Source organism: Podarcis filfolensis, assembly GCF_964270895.1.
Source record: "Podarcis filfolensis genome assembly, chromosome: 2".
NCBI classification, from domain to species: Eukaryota; Metazoa; Chordata; class Lepidosauria; order Squamata; family Lacertidae; genus Podarcis; species Podarcis filfolensis.
The window spans coordinates 124,462,962-124,478,590 of NC_139605.1; the positions used below are offsets into that span (position 1 = coordinate 124,462,962).

The 15,629-nt window shown below is 49.1% G+C and overlaps 1 protein-coding gene across 1 annotated transcript in view; it reads left to right on the plus strand.

The window, feature by feature from the left end:
• Positions 1-15,629, plus strand: part of ATP13A1 (ATPase 13A1) — a 36,726-nt gene that overhangs the window by 20,673 nt on the left and 424 nt on the right. The window contains exons 10-25 of the mRNA XM_083599854.1: positions 744-870; positions 1,301-1,438; positions 3,879-3,999; positions 4,473-4,630; positions 4,983-5,158; positions 6,023-6,133; positions 7,233-7,358; positions 8,567-8,675; positions 9,157-9,356; positions 10,054-10,150; positions 10,560-10,747; positions 11,102-11,216; positions 11,706-11,902; positions 12,282-12,424; positions 13,792-13,903; positions 14,932-15,075. Of these exons, the coding sequence (XP_083455980.1) occupies positions 744-870; positions 1,301-1,438; positions 3,879-3,999; positions 4,473-4,630; positions 4,983-5,158; positions 6,023-6,133; positions 7,233-7,358; positions 8,567-8,675; positions 9,157-9,356; positions 10,054-10,150; positions 10,560-10,747; positions 11,102-11,216; positions 11,706-11,902; positions 12,282-12,424; positions 13,792-13,903; positions 14,932-15,075 (2,262 nt within the window). The remainder of the gene's footprint in view (positions 1-743; positions 871-1,300; positions 1,439-3,878; positions 4,000-4,472; positions 4,631-4,982; positions 5,159-6,022; positions 6,134-7,232; positions 7,359-8,566; positions 8,676-9,156; positions 9,357-10,053; positions 10,151-10,559; positions 10,748-11,101; positions 11,217-11,705; positions 11,903-12,281; positions 12,425-13,791; positions 13,904-14,931; positions 15,076-15,629) is intronic.

The window sequence follows — 15,629 nt, forward strand, 5'->3', positions numbered from 1 at the left end:
ACTGCGGATGTCTGTCCGGCACGAGGGGCGCTCTGCTTCAGGGCATCCCTCGCGCCGGGCGGCAAGCTGCTATCCGCAGCGTGGGCAGCCCTGCGGGGAACTCCTGCAGGGCTCCCCACGCTGCGGATGTCTGTCCGGCACGAGGGGCGCTCTGCTTCAGGGCATCTCTCACGCCGGGCGGCAGGCTGCTATCCGCAGCCCGGGGAGCCCTGCGGGGAACTCCTGCAGGGCTCCCCATGCTGCGGATGTCTGCCCGGCGCGAGGGACGCTCTGCTTCAGGGCGCCCAGCGCTCCGGGAAGCAGGCTGCTATCCACAGCCTAGACAGCCCTGCGGGAACTCCTGCAGGGCTGCCTAGGCTGTGGATGTCTTCCTGAAGCCTGGAGAGCGAGAGGGGTCGGTGCGCACCGACCCCTCTCGCTCTCCAAGCTTCAGCGAAAGCCTGCATTCGCCGCATAGGACGCACCCAGATTTCCCCTTCATTTTTGGAGGGGGAAAGTGCGTCCTATAGGGCGAAAAATACGGTATATATCAGTCCGATTTTTCAGGGAGTAAACTGTTTAGCCAGCAGGGTCCTTCTTACTGAACTGCAGCGAGCAGGTGAATCTCAATAAGAAGTTCTTAAAAGTCTTGTTTTATTGCTCTCTCACTGCCCCTAGTCTCAAGTTAACTAAAAACATTTCCTGCCACTTCTCCTGAGGGAGGTTATTGCTGCCTCCCCCTGACAACTCTTCCTCCCTCCCAGGGGAAGCTTCTGCGTACCATCCTGTTTGGTGTGAAGCGGGTGACAGCCAACAACTTGGAGACCTTCATCTTCATCCTCTTCCTGCTCGTCTTTGCCATTGCAGCGGCAGCGTATGTGTGGGTTGAAGGTGATTTTTTATTTCTGGAACCTAGGTTTCTTACAGATCAGAAAATAGTATCAGTGAGGGCACAGGTTGGGGTTTCATAGAAGGAGCATACATTTGATATGGCTGCCTGAGTGTTGACGGGGATGCAGCCTCACCTAGATGGTTTTTTTCTTGATGGTGGGCTGTCCTGCTATGTATCCATTGCTCCCTAGAACAGTAAATCCTGTACACATGATTTGGCAGCCTTTTCTGTGGGTGGAGATGCTGAGATCACAAGAAACTTAACTCTTTTTTTTTTAAAAAAAGAAATCATTTCTCCTGGCACACTAGCAGTTCTCTTGTAGCTCATAGGCATTCCGCAGCATGTGGTTTGGGAAACATTGTTCTGATTGTATTGGTGGACTTTGCAGCAGTAAAATGGCATAAATATTTGTCTGCGCCCCTTCCCAAGGCACCAAGGACCCCAGCAGGAACCGTTACAAGCTCTTTCTGGAATGCACTTTAATCCTCACCTCAGTTGTCCCACCTGAACTCCCCATCGAGCTCTCTCTGGCCGTCAACACCTCACTCATTGCTCTCGCCAAATTGTGTAAGTACCAAGCCTCACCAAGAAATGAAGCTGCAGGCTTTGAAATTGCAGGGGGTGAAACTGCTGACCTGATTGCATTTCTAGGAAGTGTCCCTGTTTTATTTATTTCACAGCTTGTTCTACCCTCAGTTTCTGAGCAGTTTGTTAACTTTATTTTTATTGCAGGATACTGTGTTCTACAATATTTGACTATTATGGCCTTATAAACAAAGCGCAACATAAGAAGTTGCTTATATAATAGTTGGCTAGATGTAGGGGTCTTGTCCAGCACTTATCCCCTCTCAGATTCCCATAGACTTCAGGTCCCATGAACAAGGGGCTTAATCTTTCCCTTCTCTCCCCCCTCCCCACCATAAGGTTTCATCCCCACGTCTTGATTTGGAATGCCTACCATCCTGTCTCATGGACTTGAGTGTCCTCCTATGAGATGTCTGGGACCATTGGCCCAAGAGCGGAATCCCTGTTGCCATGGTGAAGCAGCCCATAGTTCTTAGAACCACTGGCTTTGTTGCCCTATTCCTCCTAGAAGTATGCATTTGTAAAAACTCATTACTAAAATAAACACTTTCTCTTCCGTGGCCACTCAGTCCATGCCCAAACAGAACTGTTTCACGTTTACCATCTGAGAGGTGGGTATAGCCTTTATCTTGTAATTGCATAGCAAATGAGCACAAGCAAGTTTGTCCTTTTGTTAAACTTACTGGGTAGTAGCCACAAAGACTTACGCTTGTGCAACAGAATTGCCCATCCCTCTCTTCCCCCCCATATGCCCCCCAGAACTGTTTTTGGGTTTTTCCCAAGCCTCCAGAACAGATTTGGCAGTAGGCATGCAAGGAGAGGGGAAGTTCTGTTGCACAAGCAAAGTGACTTCACTGGGTAATAATAATAATAATAATAATAATAATAATAATAATAATAATTTATTATTTGTACCCCGCCCATCTGGCTGGGTTTCCCCAGCCACTCTGGGCGGCTTCCAACAAAGATGAAAAATACACTAAAATGTCACATATTAAAAACTTCCCTGAACAGGGCTGCCTTCAGATGTCTTCTGAATGTCAGGTAGTTGTTTATCGCTTTGACATCTGATGGGAGGGCGTTCCACAGGGTGGGCGCCACTACCGAGAAGGCCCTCTGCCTGGTTCCCTGTAACTTGGTCTCTCGCAGTGAGGGAACCGCCAGAAGGCCCTCGGAGCTGGACCTCAGTGTCCGGGCAGAACGATGGGGGAGGAGACGCTCCTTCAGATATACTGGACAGAGGCCGTTTAGGGCTTTAAAGGTCAGCACCAACACTTTGAATTGTGCTCGGAAACGTACTGGGAGCCAATGTAGGTCTTTCAAGACCGGTGTTATATGGTCTCAGTGGCCGCTCCCAGTCACCAGTCTAGCTGCCGCGTTCTGGATTAGTTGTAGTTTCCGGGTCACCTTCAAAGGTAGCCCCACGTAGAGCGCATTGCAGTAGTCCAAGCGGGAGATAACCAGAGCATGCACCACTCTGGCGAGACAGTCTGCAGGCAGATAGGGTCTCAGCCTACGTACCAGATGGAGCTGGTAAACAGCTGCCCTGGATACAGATTTGACCTGTGCCTCCATGGACAGCTGCGAGTCCAAAATGACTCCCAGGCTGCGCACCTGGTCCTTCAGGGGCACAGTTACCCCATTCAGGACCAGGGAATCCTCCACACCTGCCCGCCTCCTGTCCCCCAAAAACAGTACTTCTGTCTTGTCAGGATTCAACCTCAATCTGTTAGCCGCCATCCATCCTCCAGCCGCCTCCAGACACTCACACAGGACCTTCACCGCCCTCACTGGTTCTGATTTAAAAGAGAGGTAGAGCTGTGTATCATCCGCATACTGATGAACACCCAGCCCAAACCTCCTGATGATCTCTCCCAGTGGCTGCATGTAAATGTTGAAAAGCATGGGGGAGAGGACAGAACCCTGAGGCACCCCACAAGTGAGAGCCCAGGGGTCTGAACACTCATCCTCCCCCACCACTTTCTGGACACGGCCCAGGAGGAAGGAGCGGAACCACTGTATTACAGTGCCCCCAGCTCCCAGCCCCTGAAGACGGTCCAGAAGGATGTTATGGTTGATGGTATCAAACACCGCTGAGAGATCCAGCAGAACTAGGAAATAGCTCTCACCTTTGTCCCTAGCCTGCCGGAGATCATCAACCAGTGCGAGCAAGGCAGTTTCAGTCCCATGATGAGGCCTGAATCCCGACTGGAAGGGGGTTCAGACCCCCGTGTCGTTTCCCTCACTTGATTGTGTACACATGCCTCCTCCTCCTCTGCTTGGAGAGAGGGCAGTGATGGAGGAGGCCTTCACACAAAAAGGAAGGTATATTTTAAATTTTTGACCACCATGAGTGGGGCCCAGTAGAAAAAAAGGGGGGTAGTGATCGCTGACCTCTCCCTCTCTCTTTGTTTTCTTGAAGATGTTTACTGCACCGAGCCATTCCGCATCCCCTTTGCAGGGAAGGTCCAGATTTGCTGCTTTGATAAAACGGGCACCCTGACCAGTGACAGCCTAGTGGTGAGAGGTGTGGCTGGGCTCAGGTAGGTCCTTGGTGGGGTGAGCCAAAGGAGGCGGTTCAGAGCTATCATGGGCTCTCTTCACTTTTTAAATTATTACCATTATTTTATTTTATTTGTGAGTCACTTTATCTTGCCCAGGGCCACCCAAAGAGACTTACAAACAAACAAAAGCCTCACCTGTGTTCTCAGGCAATAATAGAGATATCCAGCCAGGATATCTACCTTCGGCTTCGCTTCCAAGCCCCCTGACCATCGGTCATTCGGGCTTGGGCTGATGGGAGGGCCACAGCTTCCCCATCCCTGGCAGAGAAGATTGTAAAAGTAATGTTTGCATGTAGCCGCTAGCAAATTCTCATTTCCACATTGGTTATTGGAACTGCTATATGTTCAGTGTAATAATAATCTGCATCCTTCTCAAGTCCTCTGTCATACTAATGTCAGTAGTCGTCCTTCAGCTGGAGTAATTGATCTCTGTGTAATCTCCACTATTGCAGAGATGGGAAAGAGGTGACCCCTGTGTCTGACATTCCTATTGAAACACATCGAGTCATCGCCACATGCCACTCCCTTATGCAGCTGGATGATGGGACTCTGGTGGGTGACCCTCTGGAGAAAGCCATGCTAACGGCTGTGGAATGGACTCTGACCAAAGGTAGGCTTGCTTCATTTCTGAGCTGCCTGCCCTTTTCCATAGCTCCCTTACCTTTCAATTCTACTAGAGTGAGCGAAGCTTGCCTGCAACTTTCTTTCACAATATTTGGAACTAGGTGTGAATCAGCATCTGACTAGCCAGCCGGTCTGACTCTGAGGCTGCTTCAGTGCTTCCAGAAACCCCTTTTATGTTCCGTGACTGTGCGCTGGGGGAGCCAGGGCTTCCTTGTTCTGCTAAGGAATGCATCCTGTGGGCTCAGGGCCCCTTTGTCACTCCCAGGAGCCCAAGGGGAGGATTGCTGCTTGTGGTGCTGTTGAACCCTTTCAGGATTTCCCGATCTCTTTGTTTCCAGATGAGAAAGTTTTCTCCCGAAGTATTAAAACTCAGGGACTGAAAATTCACCAGCGCTTTCATTTTGCCAGTGCCCTGAAAAGAATGTCGGTCTTGGCTTCCTACGAGAAGGTCGGCTCCACTGATCTGTGTTACATTGCAACTGTGAAGGGGGCCCCGGAGACGCTGCACAAAATGGTGAGCAAAGGGAGATGGGTGTGACTTTATCTCTTGGTTTATTGTTATAGCTGTGAAATGGGCTGGTGCCAAGGCAGGGAATGCTTAGGAACTGAGCAGGATTGGACACGGAGAAAAGCCTTGCGACTCACAGACTGGAAGACCTTCCCAAAAGAAGTACTTGAATCTTCCACACATTGGCCTAGTGGCAGATGAGCATTTTATGCCCTGGATTGTGGGGAGGCCAGATAACATGCTGGAGATAGGAGGGCGTGGCAGCAAGGCCCATGCAGCTAAGCGGGGTTGGGGGTGGGGAGCCAAATGGCCAGAGCTGAAAACGTGATACCCAGAGTGCCTTTTATTTCGTGAAGTGCTCTATTATCAAAACAATGTTTGGCAGCTTGACAATGCTGCTGTTAAACTTTAGTCAGGTTTTTTTTTGCTAGAACATAAGAACCCTTCTGGATCAGACAAAAAGCCCATCTAGTCCAGCATTCTGTGTTCACCTTGGCAAACCAGATGCCTCTGGGAAGATGGCAAGCAGGGCAGGATGAGTGCAGCTGTGCTGTTCCCACTTAGGTTCCCCAGCAACTGATATGCTGAGCCACCATAACTAGCAGCCTTACCTGCATGTAGCTAAGCCTCTGTTGAAGCCGTCTAAGTTGGCAGCCTCTACTACAGCTTGTGGGAATGAATGCAATGTACTTCCATTTGTCTCTCCTGGACCTGGTAACCTTCAGCTTCACCCTCCAAGGCTGCCAGAGCCTCTGCTGTTCTGGTGCTTTGTGGCTCACGAGGAGACGTGCTCAGGGCGGGGGGCTTCTTTCCCCTGCCTTCACATTCTTTTGTGACTGTCCCTCTTTGCCCCTCTCTTTTCTCGTGCAGTTCTCTCAGTGCCCCAGTAGCTACAACAGTATCCACACAGAGATCTCACGCGAGGGAGCCAGGGTCCTGGCACTCGGCTACAAGGAATTGGGACACCTCACGCATCAGCAGGTAGGCTTTGGCCTGCACAGGCGACACCTTCCACACGCTCTGTCGGGACCCTATTGCTGTGGGAGGTGCCGCTGTATGTGCCAGATTGTGGCCTGTCTTATGGGTCAAGTTAGTTGTGCTAGAGATAAACTGAAGGATAAAACCAGCCCACACTGGCCCCTTGCTCATGGTTGGCCTTGAACGCCTCTTCCTTCCTTTCAGAGTTCTGACAAAGCACAAGAGGGTTGCTTTTCACATGGCAAGGTCAATCTGTGCAGCCTGGCTAGAAGTCTGCTTCTGAAGTGTGGCAGCTGCCACACTGTGCTGAGTGCACAAGTGACCTGGCCAAAGGGTTTACAGTCCAAAATAAATGCACAAGGCAGCCTAGAGGGAGAAGTTAGAAACTGACAGATGAGGATGAGTGGAAAGCAATGTCAATGTGGGTTTTTTAGCAAAGACACCCCCCCAGCCCAGTAACTGCAATGTGGAAGGGAAAAGCCTTTATGACTTTAGAGGAAGGGGCATAGCTGGCCACCAGGGCAGAAGGCAGAGAGATGGGAGGGAACTCAGGGAGTTGGTGGGCAATGAATGAGTTTCTGTGTGTGGTGGAGAGAGTTGATGTGAGAGAAGATGACGATTGGACTGGAGAGTTTGTGGTTATGCAGAGTGAGAAGGGGTGAGCAAAAAGATTTGGGCGGAGTAAACTGATCAAGCCCAATGGAAAAGGAAGTCTGCTGACTGGTTGGCAAGTTGGTTGGAATGGGCTGCCCAGGGCAGGGGGACTGGATTTTCCATGACGCTCATCTGTGCCAGAGCAGGTGCTATTTAAGTGGGCGAGGATTTCTGACTTGGCACAAGCATGGGGGGAACTTAGTCAATGGTCTCCAGCACACCACCTTCGCAAAGCAGAATTCCAGGTGAGACCTGGATGCTCTTTGACATGTCGGATTGCCATGTGAGGTATGGACTAGGAGGTTTACCAAGCAATCCCAATGTTGTCTGCAGTCTGAGGGTTGCCCCTAGAATCAGGGTGGGAATTTCTATGGGAGATTCTTCATGTGGGGCATCTAAATATTCAGTTGGACAAAGCACTGATCTTTGTTCTCCCTCTCATCTGAAGGCACGAGAGATGAAACGAGAGTTGCTTGAGTGTGACCTGCGATTCATGGGCTTCATCGTGGTCTCGTGCCCCCTTAAAGTGGACTCCAAGCCCGTCATCCGTGAAATCCTCAATGCCTCGCATCATGTGAGTGAAAAAGCATGCCTGCTGGCTGAGATGTAGTGGAAGACGGAGACATGGGAGTCCTAGGCAAGCTGAGGAACTGGCCTGCACAGTCCCACCTGCTTTCCTATTTCTGTCCCTGCTGCTCCTCCTCCTCCTCCCCCCACTTGTCCAGAGTCTTTGTTTCCCATTTGCTGCCTCTTGTCTCATTGTGATCAGCCCTTCCCCATGCACAGCAAATCCCAAGGCAAAGATTTGAGCATAATGCCAAGGTGTACAAGAATGGTGTTTCCCTCCTCCACACTCTTTAACAATCCTCTGCTTGGGAGATTGGAGATGTCCTATGCTTGCAGGAAAAAAACCTCTTCACACTCATGTTCACATAAGTTGATAAGCTAGGATGGTGCTCCAGAGAGGCACTGCTGCAGAAAAGATAAGAATCTGAAACATAATAAGAGTTAATGTGGGTTAGATCAAAAGCCTGACTAGCCCAGCATCCTGTTTCACCTGAGCCTCTTAGATGCCTCTGGCACCCCTCTAGGCTGGCTGAGATGGCAGGAGACACCCCTGCCAGTTGCTCCCCAGCATCTAGTATTCCAAGACATCCTGGAAGGTTTCATTTAGTGCTTGTAGCTAAAGGACCATTCCAGGATGAGAGAGCTCCCCACTGTGTTTCGGGGGGGGGGGTAGGCTAGAGAGGAGAAGAAGCAGACTATCCTTCATGCAAATGAAGTATTCCGCACCCCACCCCCATCAGGTGGGAAGGTATACTGCACTTCTGGGAATGGAATAGAGATAATTATTGGGGCTGTGGGGGACAGTGGAGAGGTTTGAAAGATGGAGGGATGTGTCAAATGGCTCTTATTGTAACGGTTGTTGAGCTTGCGATATCGCTGGTGGTGGAAAGTTGGCCAAGACAAGGGAATGTGCTATGATCTTCCCTATTGTACAGAAAGAGGTTTCTTTCCTCCAGCAAAATATTTGTTTCCTCCATATTTTGCTGGAGGTTTCTTTCCTCCAGCAAAAGATGTTTCAGAAACCACACACGCACAGACATTTTAGAAGAGAACATGCTTTGAGGTACAATGTAACACTAATTTTGTGATATACAAAACAGTTTTTTAAAGCTTTTTCCAGCCCCTCTGATCCAGGTCTGTGTAGCACATGTGCATTGCATCTTCAGTCCCTGCTTAGGAAAATGTCCCTTGATGCTGCCATTTACTTCTTCTCAGGTAGTGATGATAACAGGCGACAACCCCTTGACTGCCTGCCACGTGGCCCAAGAGCTGCACTTCACCCAGAAGGAGCAGACGCTCATCCTGCAGCCGCCCTGTGACAAAGGTAGAGAGGCTGAGGGAGGCAGGTGGACGTGGTCAGGGTGGAGCAGATAATCATCCAGAGCCCCACAAGGCAGCAGCACATGGCTAGGATTCTGTGATGCTGCAAAAGCATAGGAATAGTACATAACATGGTACACAGTGTATAATTCAGCTTTCTGAAGGTGCTGGTGAAAGGTCTTGCCCTGGTTAGCACAGGGGGGTCAGTTTACTACTACGAGCTATGAATGGTGTAGAAATGCAGTGTGAGAAATGTGATGGAGACTCTGGAAGCAGCTGCAAATGGTTGATAGGTAGTGGAAGGGACGTGTGCGGGGGGGGGGGGGGAGGCTTGTTGAGTGTACATGGAGGGGGGAATTTGGGATGGTGGAGCCCAGGATAGCTCTCTTCCCTGGGCTGGTTCTGCAAAGCAGGCAGCCCCTCCTCATGCTCCCCCTTAATCAAACCCATGCTTGCCTCCCCCTTAATCAAACCCTCTATTCCAGATTGCAGCTGGCAGTGGCAGTCCATCAGCGGCACCGTCACTCTCCCCATCGTCCCAGATTCCCTACAGGAGCTGACCAGGGACCACAACCTGTGTGTCACAGGAGAGGGACTCTCTCAGCTGCAGGCCACAGATGCCCAGCTGCTACTTCAGCTCATTCCACATGTGCAGGTCTTTGCGCGAGTTGCACCCAAGCAGAAGGTGAGAGGTGCTTCCTCACCGCAACGTTCTTCAGGCCCTTGTGGCCAGCGAGCCCAAGGATCCAGGGGGGGCATGTTTCTCTCATCCACTAGTAGTAAAAGAGCAGCAGGTGTTTGGATTGTCCCTGGCTCAGTGGAACAAATGGACAGCCTACAACCTGGCATATAGCACCAACTTTGAAGAGTTTGCATCCTGTATCTGCCATTGTGCTCTTGGAGTGGCCTGGAGCCCAGTCACTGCCTCTTAGTCAAATCTACCTCAGAGGTGGAATGTTGCAGGAGTAGCAAGTGCCTTGGAGTCAAAATCCTGGGCACAGCTGTACAAATAAAAAATTAAATGGAAATAATAATATCCTTTTATCAGAGCAACTTCTGCTAGTATAAGAACATGCAGACTTTCACTAGCCTCTTTGGTCTAACTAGAAGTGGGCTGCCTCTTTTACCACAAGCACCAGATGTCCCTGTACTTGTTTTTTATCACTTGACTCTTGCCATCAAATGCATAAGCTTAGTGGAGTCATGGAAAGGATTTTGTCTGCTGCCAAATGGGCTCCCTTACCTTCCCATTGAATGAGGATGCTGACATGTAGTCAACTCACAAGAGTCTACATGTTTGGGTGAAGAGAAGCAATCTCTTTGATGGCATGGATTTGAGCAGAGGGTGGCAGGCCCTCTTCCTCACTGTTTTCTCATTGCAGGAGTTTGTTATCACAACACTGAAGGGGCTTGGCTATGTGACGCTGATGTGTGGGGATGGGACCAATGATGTGGGAGCTCTGAAGCATGCTGATGTGGGTGAGTGTTTATTCTGTTCAAAAAGTGCCATTGATTAATTGAATTTCGGATTTTTAAGAATGAATATTTAATGGACAAGCTTACATAAGCCAGGCATGGATGGCAATCTTCAGTTTATGAGGCATTTCTCCCACCTCTTACAAAAGAAAATGCCTCTTTAACAAGTTTTTCTGTACTCTGGCTACCTCTTCATCTTACAGCTTCTGTGTGCTTTGAGCAACATATACTCAACCTACTGATCAATTTTGCAGGTGTCATAGTAAAACTTTTCTTGCTACCCTCTCCTCTAAAAAGCCTCCTTCCTATCCAGTTGGGATGTGGAACAAGGGAACTGCCTAAACTTTCCTGTTCTGAAAGCAGCTTGCCAGACACCTCCCAATATCTTCTGTGATCTGACTTGTTCTTGCAGGAGTGGCTCTACTAGCCAATGCACCTGAACGAATTCCTGAGCGCAGGAAGAGGCCGCCCCGTGATGGCCCTGCTGACGGGAGACCTGCTTTGCCCCCCTCCCTGGTTGGGAGCAACATGAGGCCCACCTCCCGGGCTGCCAAGCACAGGGTTATGTTGCACAGAGAAGAGCAGCTTGCCATGCAGCGGGTAAGTTGCTGGGTTCTCCTTCCTCCCCCCATATTGGACTCCCTTGTGCTTCAGGACTTTTTCCTTTGTGAAATTCCAAGAGGTTACAGGGAGAGACACACTTGGCTCTGCCCCTGCACCCATTGTATGCTGGAAGAAAAGTCACTAGGGTGAATGGAAGCTGGCCTTGTCCTTAGTCTGACCTAGATTTAAAAAATAATAAAATTCCAGTGACCATGAACCAAGCAACTCTGTCCTCTTTCCTTTTCCTAGTGACTGGCTTTGTAAGGTTGGCATTTGGAATGTATCTCTGAGGATAGCTTTGCTGTGGATGAAACCGCATGTCTTCTGTCCCCCCGCCCTTCTTCCTAACAGGAGAGAATTAGCCAGGTGCTGAAGGATCTGGAGGAGGAGCAAGTCCCCATTGTGAAGTTGGGTGATGCCAGCATTGCGGCTCCTTTCACCTCCAAGCTGTCCTCAATTCAGTGCAGTAAGTAGGGAGGGGAGAGAACTTGTTTTGGGCAAGGCAGTACTTGGACCAACTCTGAGGATGGGGACACCTCCAGGCATGTTTTGCATGTAAATGCAACCATTGAGCCTCTTTTTTTGCACTGTTTGTGTGCATGTGACTAACTTTGAATCTGTAAACTATGCACGTTTTATGTTTGCACTGTAAGAGGTGAAGTGCAATATTAGTCTGGCACTGTGTATGGGAAGGGGCTGGGAAAGCATGAAACAGCTCTTCTGAGTCCTGCCCCACCCAGTTTTTTAATTTGATTTCCAGTTTGTGGCCTCCAGAGCAACCCAAGCCAATCCACTAGAGAAGGTTTCATTGACTGAGTGCCCAGAGCAGGGCTGGAACTGGCCTTCTGCCAGCCTTTCTGGGCTTTTCCTTCACAGATACTCCAGCCGTGTAGATCTAAAGAGGGAAGGGCAACTAGTACATCTCATGCAAGCAAAGTGTTATTTCCTCCTCCAGTCTGCCATGTGATCAAGCAGGGCCGCTGCACTCTGGTCACCACGCTCCAGATGTTCAAGATCTTGGCTCTGAATGCACTAATCTTGGCCTACAGCCAGAGTGTCCTTTACTTGGAAGGGGTCAAGTTCAGTGATTTCCAGGCTACATTGCAGGGGCTGCTGCTGGCTGGCTGCTTCCTTTTCATCTCCCGGTCAAAGGTAAGAAAGGTGATGAGAAGGGAGGCGACCATCACTTCCTCTGCCCAGAAAAGGCCGTTTTACCCTGTTCATCATTTGCACTCTTTCCTTACAGCCCTTCCATGTTTTAAAGCAACTTTCAAAATTGGTCTGCCTTGCCACATTGACATACTTTTTTCTTTCTTTGAGACAACTTTCCAAAGCGGTTGGTGTGTGCAGGGTTCAACATGGACTGCTTCCCAAATATTTGCAAGAGAATGCAGCTGGCTCACAAACCCAGGACAGCTGCTGCTGCTAATAACATTTATTATTCGTACCCCACCCTTCTGATTGGGTTGCCCCAGCCGTTCGGGGCGGCTTGTGGCTGCCTGGTTCTGACCCCTTTTCTTCTTATTTCCAGCCTCTGAAGACCCTCTCCCGGGAGCGTCCACTCCCTAATATCTTCAACCTCTACACAGTTCTTACAGTGCTGCTGCAGTTCATGGTTCACTTTGTCAGCCTGGTTTATCTGTATCGAGGTGCACAGGCCCGCAGTGACCCCAAGTGAGTGCTGCTTGGATTTAAGCTTGGAACTATGAAAATGTGAAAGGATATTGCTCACAGTGGAATTGGTATCGGCAGGCTGGAATATATGGGCCAGAAGGAATGTTGCTCCCTTAACATGAACACACTTCCCAGGGCAGGTGTGAATGCAAGAGACATCCATGAAACTGTGGGTTAACACGATCACTGTCCTAGGACAATCAGAGCTGTCCCCTTGCATCCATCCATGGTCCTTCCTCAGAGAAGCCCTGGAAAAGGGTCCTGTAAAGGAGGAGGAGAGATAGCCAAAGGGTTCCATCAGCCCCAGTCCTTCCACTTTGCACAACCGGCCCCTGGGAGAACACGAGGGTTAGGGGAGTCCTCCATTAAGTCTCCTGAGAAGTGGCCAGATAGTTCTGGGACTTGTAGCATGCTTGTAGGTGTCTTACTACACAAAGCAGGTTTTTGTTTTCCTTGGGTTTTTTTAGAGTGGCAGGGGGCGGGGGTGGGATGCCAACTCATGAGCTTGTTTACCCCTCTGGTCTGAGTGGACAGATGTAGGGCTGAAGTCAACCAAAACTCCTTGATGAAGATAAAACTGGCACCTATCTCTGTGTGCCAGTAAGGATGACTGTGTTGTTGGGTGAACAGCTGTCAGGCTTAGGAACAGCCTTCTAGGTCTGGGCCCAACTGTTGCTCAACTCTTGAGCACTCTCGGAGGTGGGCCACAGCTGCACCCTCTGGCGGCAGGAGGTGCCAGTAAATAGTTCATCCACGATGGAGGTGTGTATTGTTGGCACACAGAAAATGGTTACAGAATAGCCACTCCCTCCCCAGACTTGCCACAAACCTTCTCTCTGTGTATCAAGTGGTGATCAGAGTGGCGCTGTATAGGGACGCTCCCCTTCCCCAAGAGAGTCAGTGCCATAGCCACTGTCAGAGAGGACATGTTTTAAAAATGGGGATGTGCTGCATGCCCATGCACCTGTTCTGCTGGGGAATTGGCGAAGGAGACTGCTGAGGAAGGCCTGGGAGCTGGTCTCTGTTTTATTTCTAACAATGTTGGTCTTCTCCTCCCACAAGTCTTTCCCATGAACAGCATCCAACACACCAGAGGGAGAAAGGACAGAATAGTTCTGTTTGGAGACGAAAACGGAATAGCAAGAAACCCAAGAGCTGACAAAATAAGAATGAAAAGCCAAGGAAATGAGAAGCAGAAGTGTAGAAATACTGTGTCCCAAGTCAAGACAGGGAAGGAAATGGGAGGTGGAGGCTCAGTAGCCCGCTGATGCTGCTATTTGGTTACCATGTGACTCTACACTTCCTAGGACAATAACTTGAATTTTAAGGAGTCAAATTGTCAAGAGCCTTTCTCTGTTTCTTTTAAGGAAAGATGATTTTGTAGATCTCTATAAAGAGTTTGAACCCAGTTTGGTGAACAGCACGGTTTACATCATGTCCATGGCCATGCAGATGGCAACATTTGCCATCAACTATAAGGTGAGGCGTGCTCAGTTTTTTTAGCTCTCTAGCGTGTGCTGTAATTTATTTCCCTGCTTCACTTGGTACCTGTCGTGCTGGAGCCTAATTCTCCATTTGAAGGCCATTCTGCAAGATGCTGGTGGCCAGGGATGTCAAAGGGAGTGTGAAGCCATGTGGAACAAGGAGTGCTAGAAAGTTTTGCCAGGCCAAGTACTGAAACTCTTTGTCTGTGTAGATTAGTTTGAATAGTCTGCATGTTGCAAGCGGATTAGATGATCTGATGCTCTACTTTGAGTTCTTCAGGGTGCCCTACTATGAGAAGTACTAAATATTTTCATTTTATTGGTGGGGGCAGAAGAGAGGTTCAAAGAGAGCCAGACCTTTTTTGGCAATTGCTCATATGGCTGGGATAAGCTTGAGTACAAAGGAAACTACTTAAGCCAAAAATTTGCATTTAAGTCTTGTGAAATCCATTACTTGAGATCGACTGTGTGTTCCAATAAATACCAGGACTGCTTTCTGACACACATATTTCCTGCAACCCTCGTGTCCCTGGAAATAAAAGTGGATGTACCAGGGGGAGGCAATGAATCCAAAGGATCTATTGCCTTCCCAGTCTTCCAACATGCCTCTGGACCGACCAAGAAATAAACTCAGCCCAGGAGCTGGCATTATTACCATTCATTTTCCTCCCTGATGAGAGGGAAATAGTTGTGGTTGCTGTTTTTTTTAAAAAAGAACAGGCGTGCAAGTGCTCTTCTACCCACCATCAGCAGGGCACTGGATTGAGCAGACCATGTCTTTGGTTCCAATCCCACCACCACCTAGCCTAGGAGAGATTAAAATCAACCTCACAAAAATCTTGCTAATGAAATAAATGGCTAGCCAATAAGACATTGATATTTTGGCCTGCAACATGCAACCAGTCTCCAGATGCATGTATGTTGAAGACAAAAAACGACTATTTGGGGTGATAGTATTTGGGTTGGCGATACCTGCAATCTTGTTCTTGACTGCCCTTTCCATCCTTGTCTTTGTTGCTCAAGGGCCATCCATTCATGGAAAGCCTGCGGGAAAACAAACCTCTGCTGTGGAGCATCATTCTCTCTGGGCTGGCCATTGTAGCCCTTTTGACAGGCTCCTCTCCCGAGTTCAATGAACAGTTTGGACTGGTAGACATCCCAACAGAGGTGAGTAGGCAGGATCCTTCCTAGGTCTTTACTTGGGGGATGTGTTTAGGGGGGGGGGTTCTACTGGGGAGTTTCAGAAATGTGTGTTCAACTGGCAAGTAGCTAGCAGTGTGCATCTTAACCAGGGAGAGCCTAGATCATCCTTCTCTGACCTGGTGCCCTCCGGATGTTTTGGCTGCAACTCTCATCATCCCTGAGTGACTCAAGGAAATACATATATCTTAAAATGTGATCCCTGATAACTGTACTCAAAAGGAATAACAACTAGAACTGAACATGTACCTTTTTTGTGCCGCCGCCCCCCCCCCCCGCAAAATAGTGATGTTGGCAGTGTTGTAGTTCAGCTATTGTGAGCTATTAAGTGGCAAACATGTACTTTGTACTTGGTCTCAATGCAGTATTTCCAACCAGTCATGAATATGTTCACAAATCCATCTTATTTAAGTTGCTTCCTTAGGTTACTGTGATAGTGGCACAATTTCAGTTCAGCTCAAGATAATTATTTTTGGCGAGTCACCAAAAAGTGTAGTGGAATAAATGTTGCTATTGGGGAA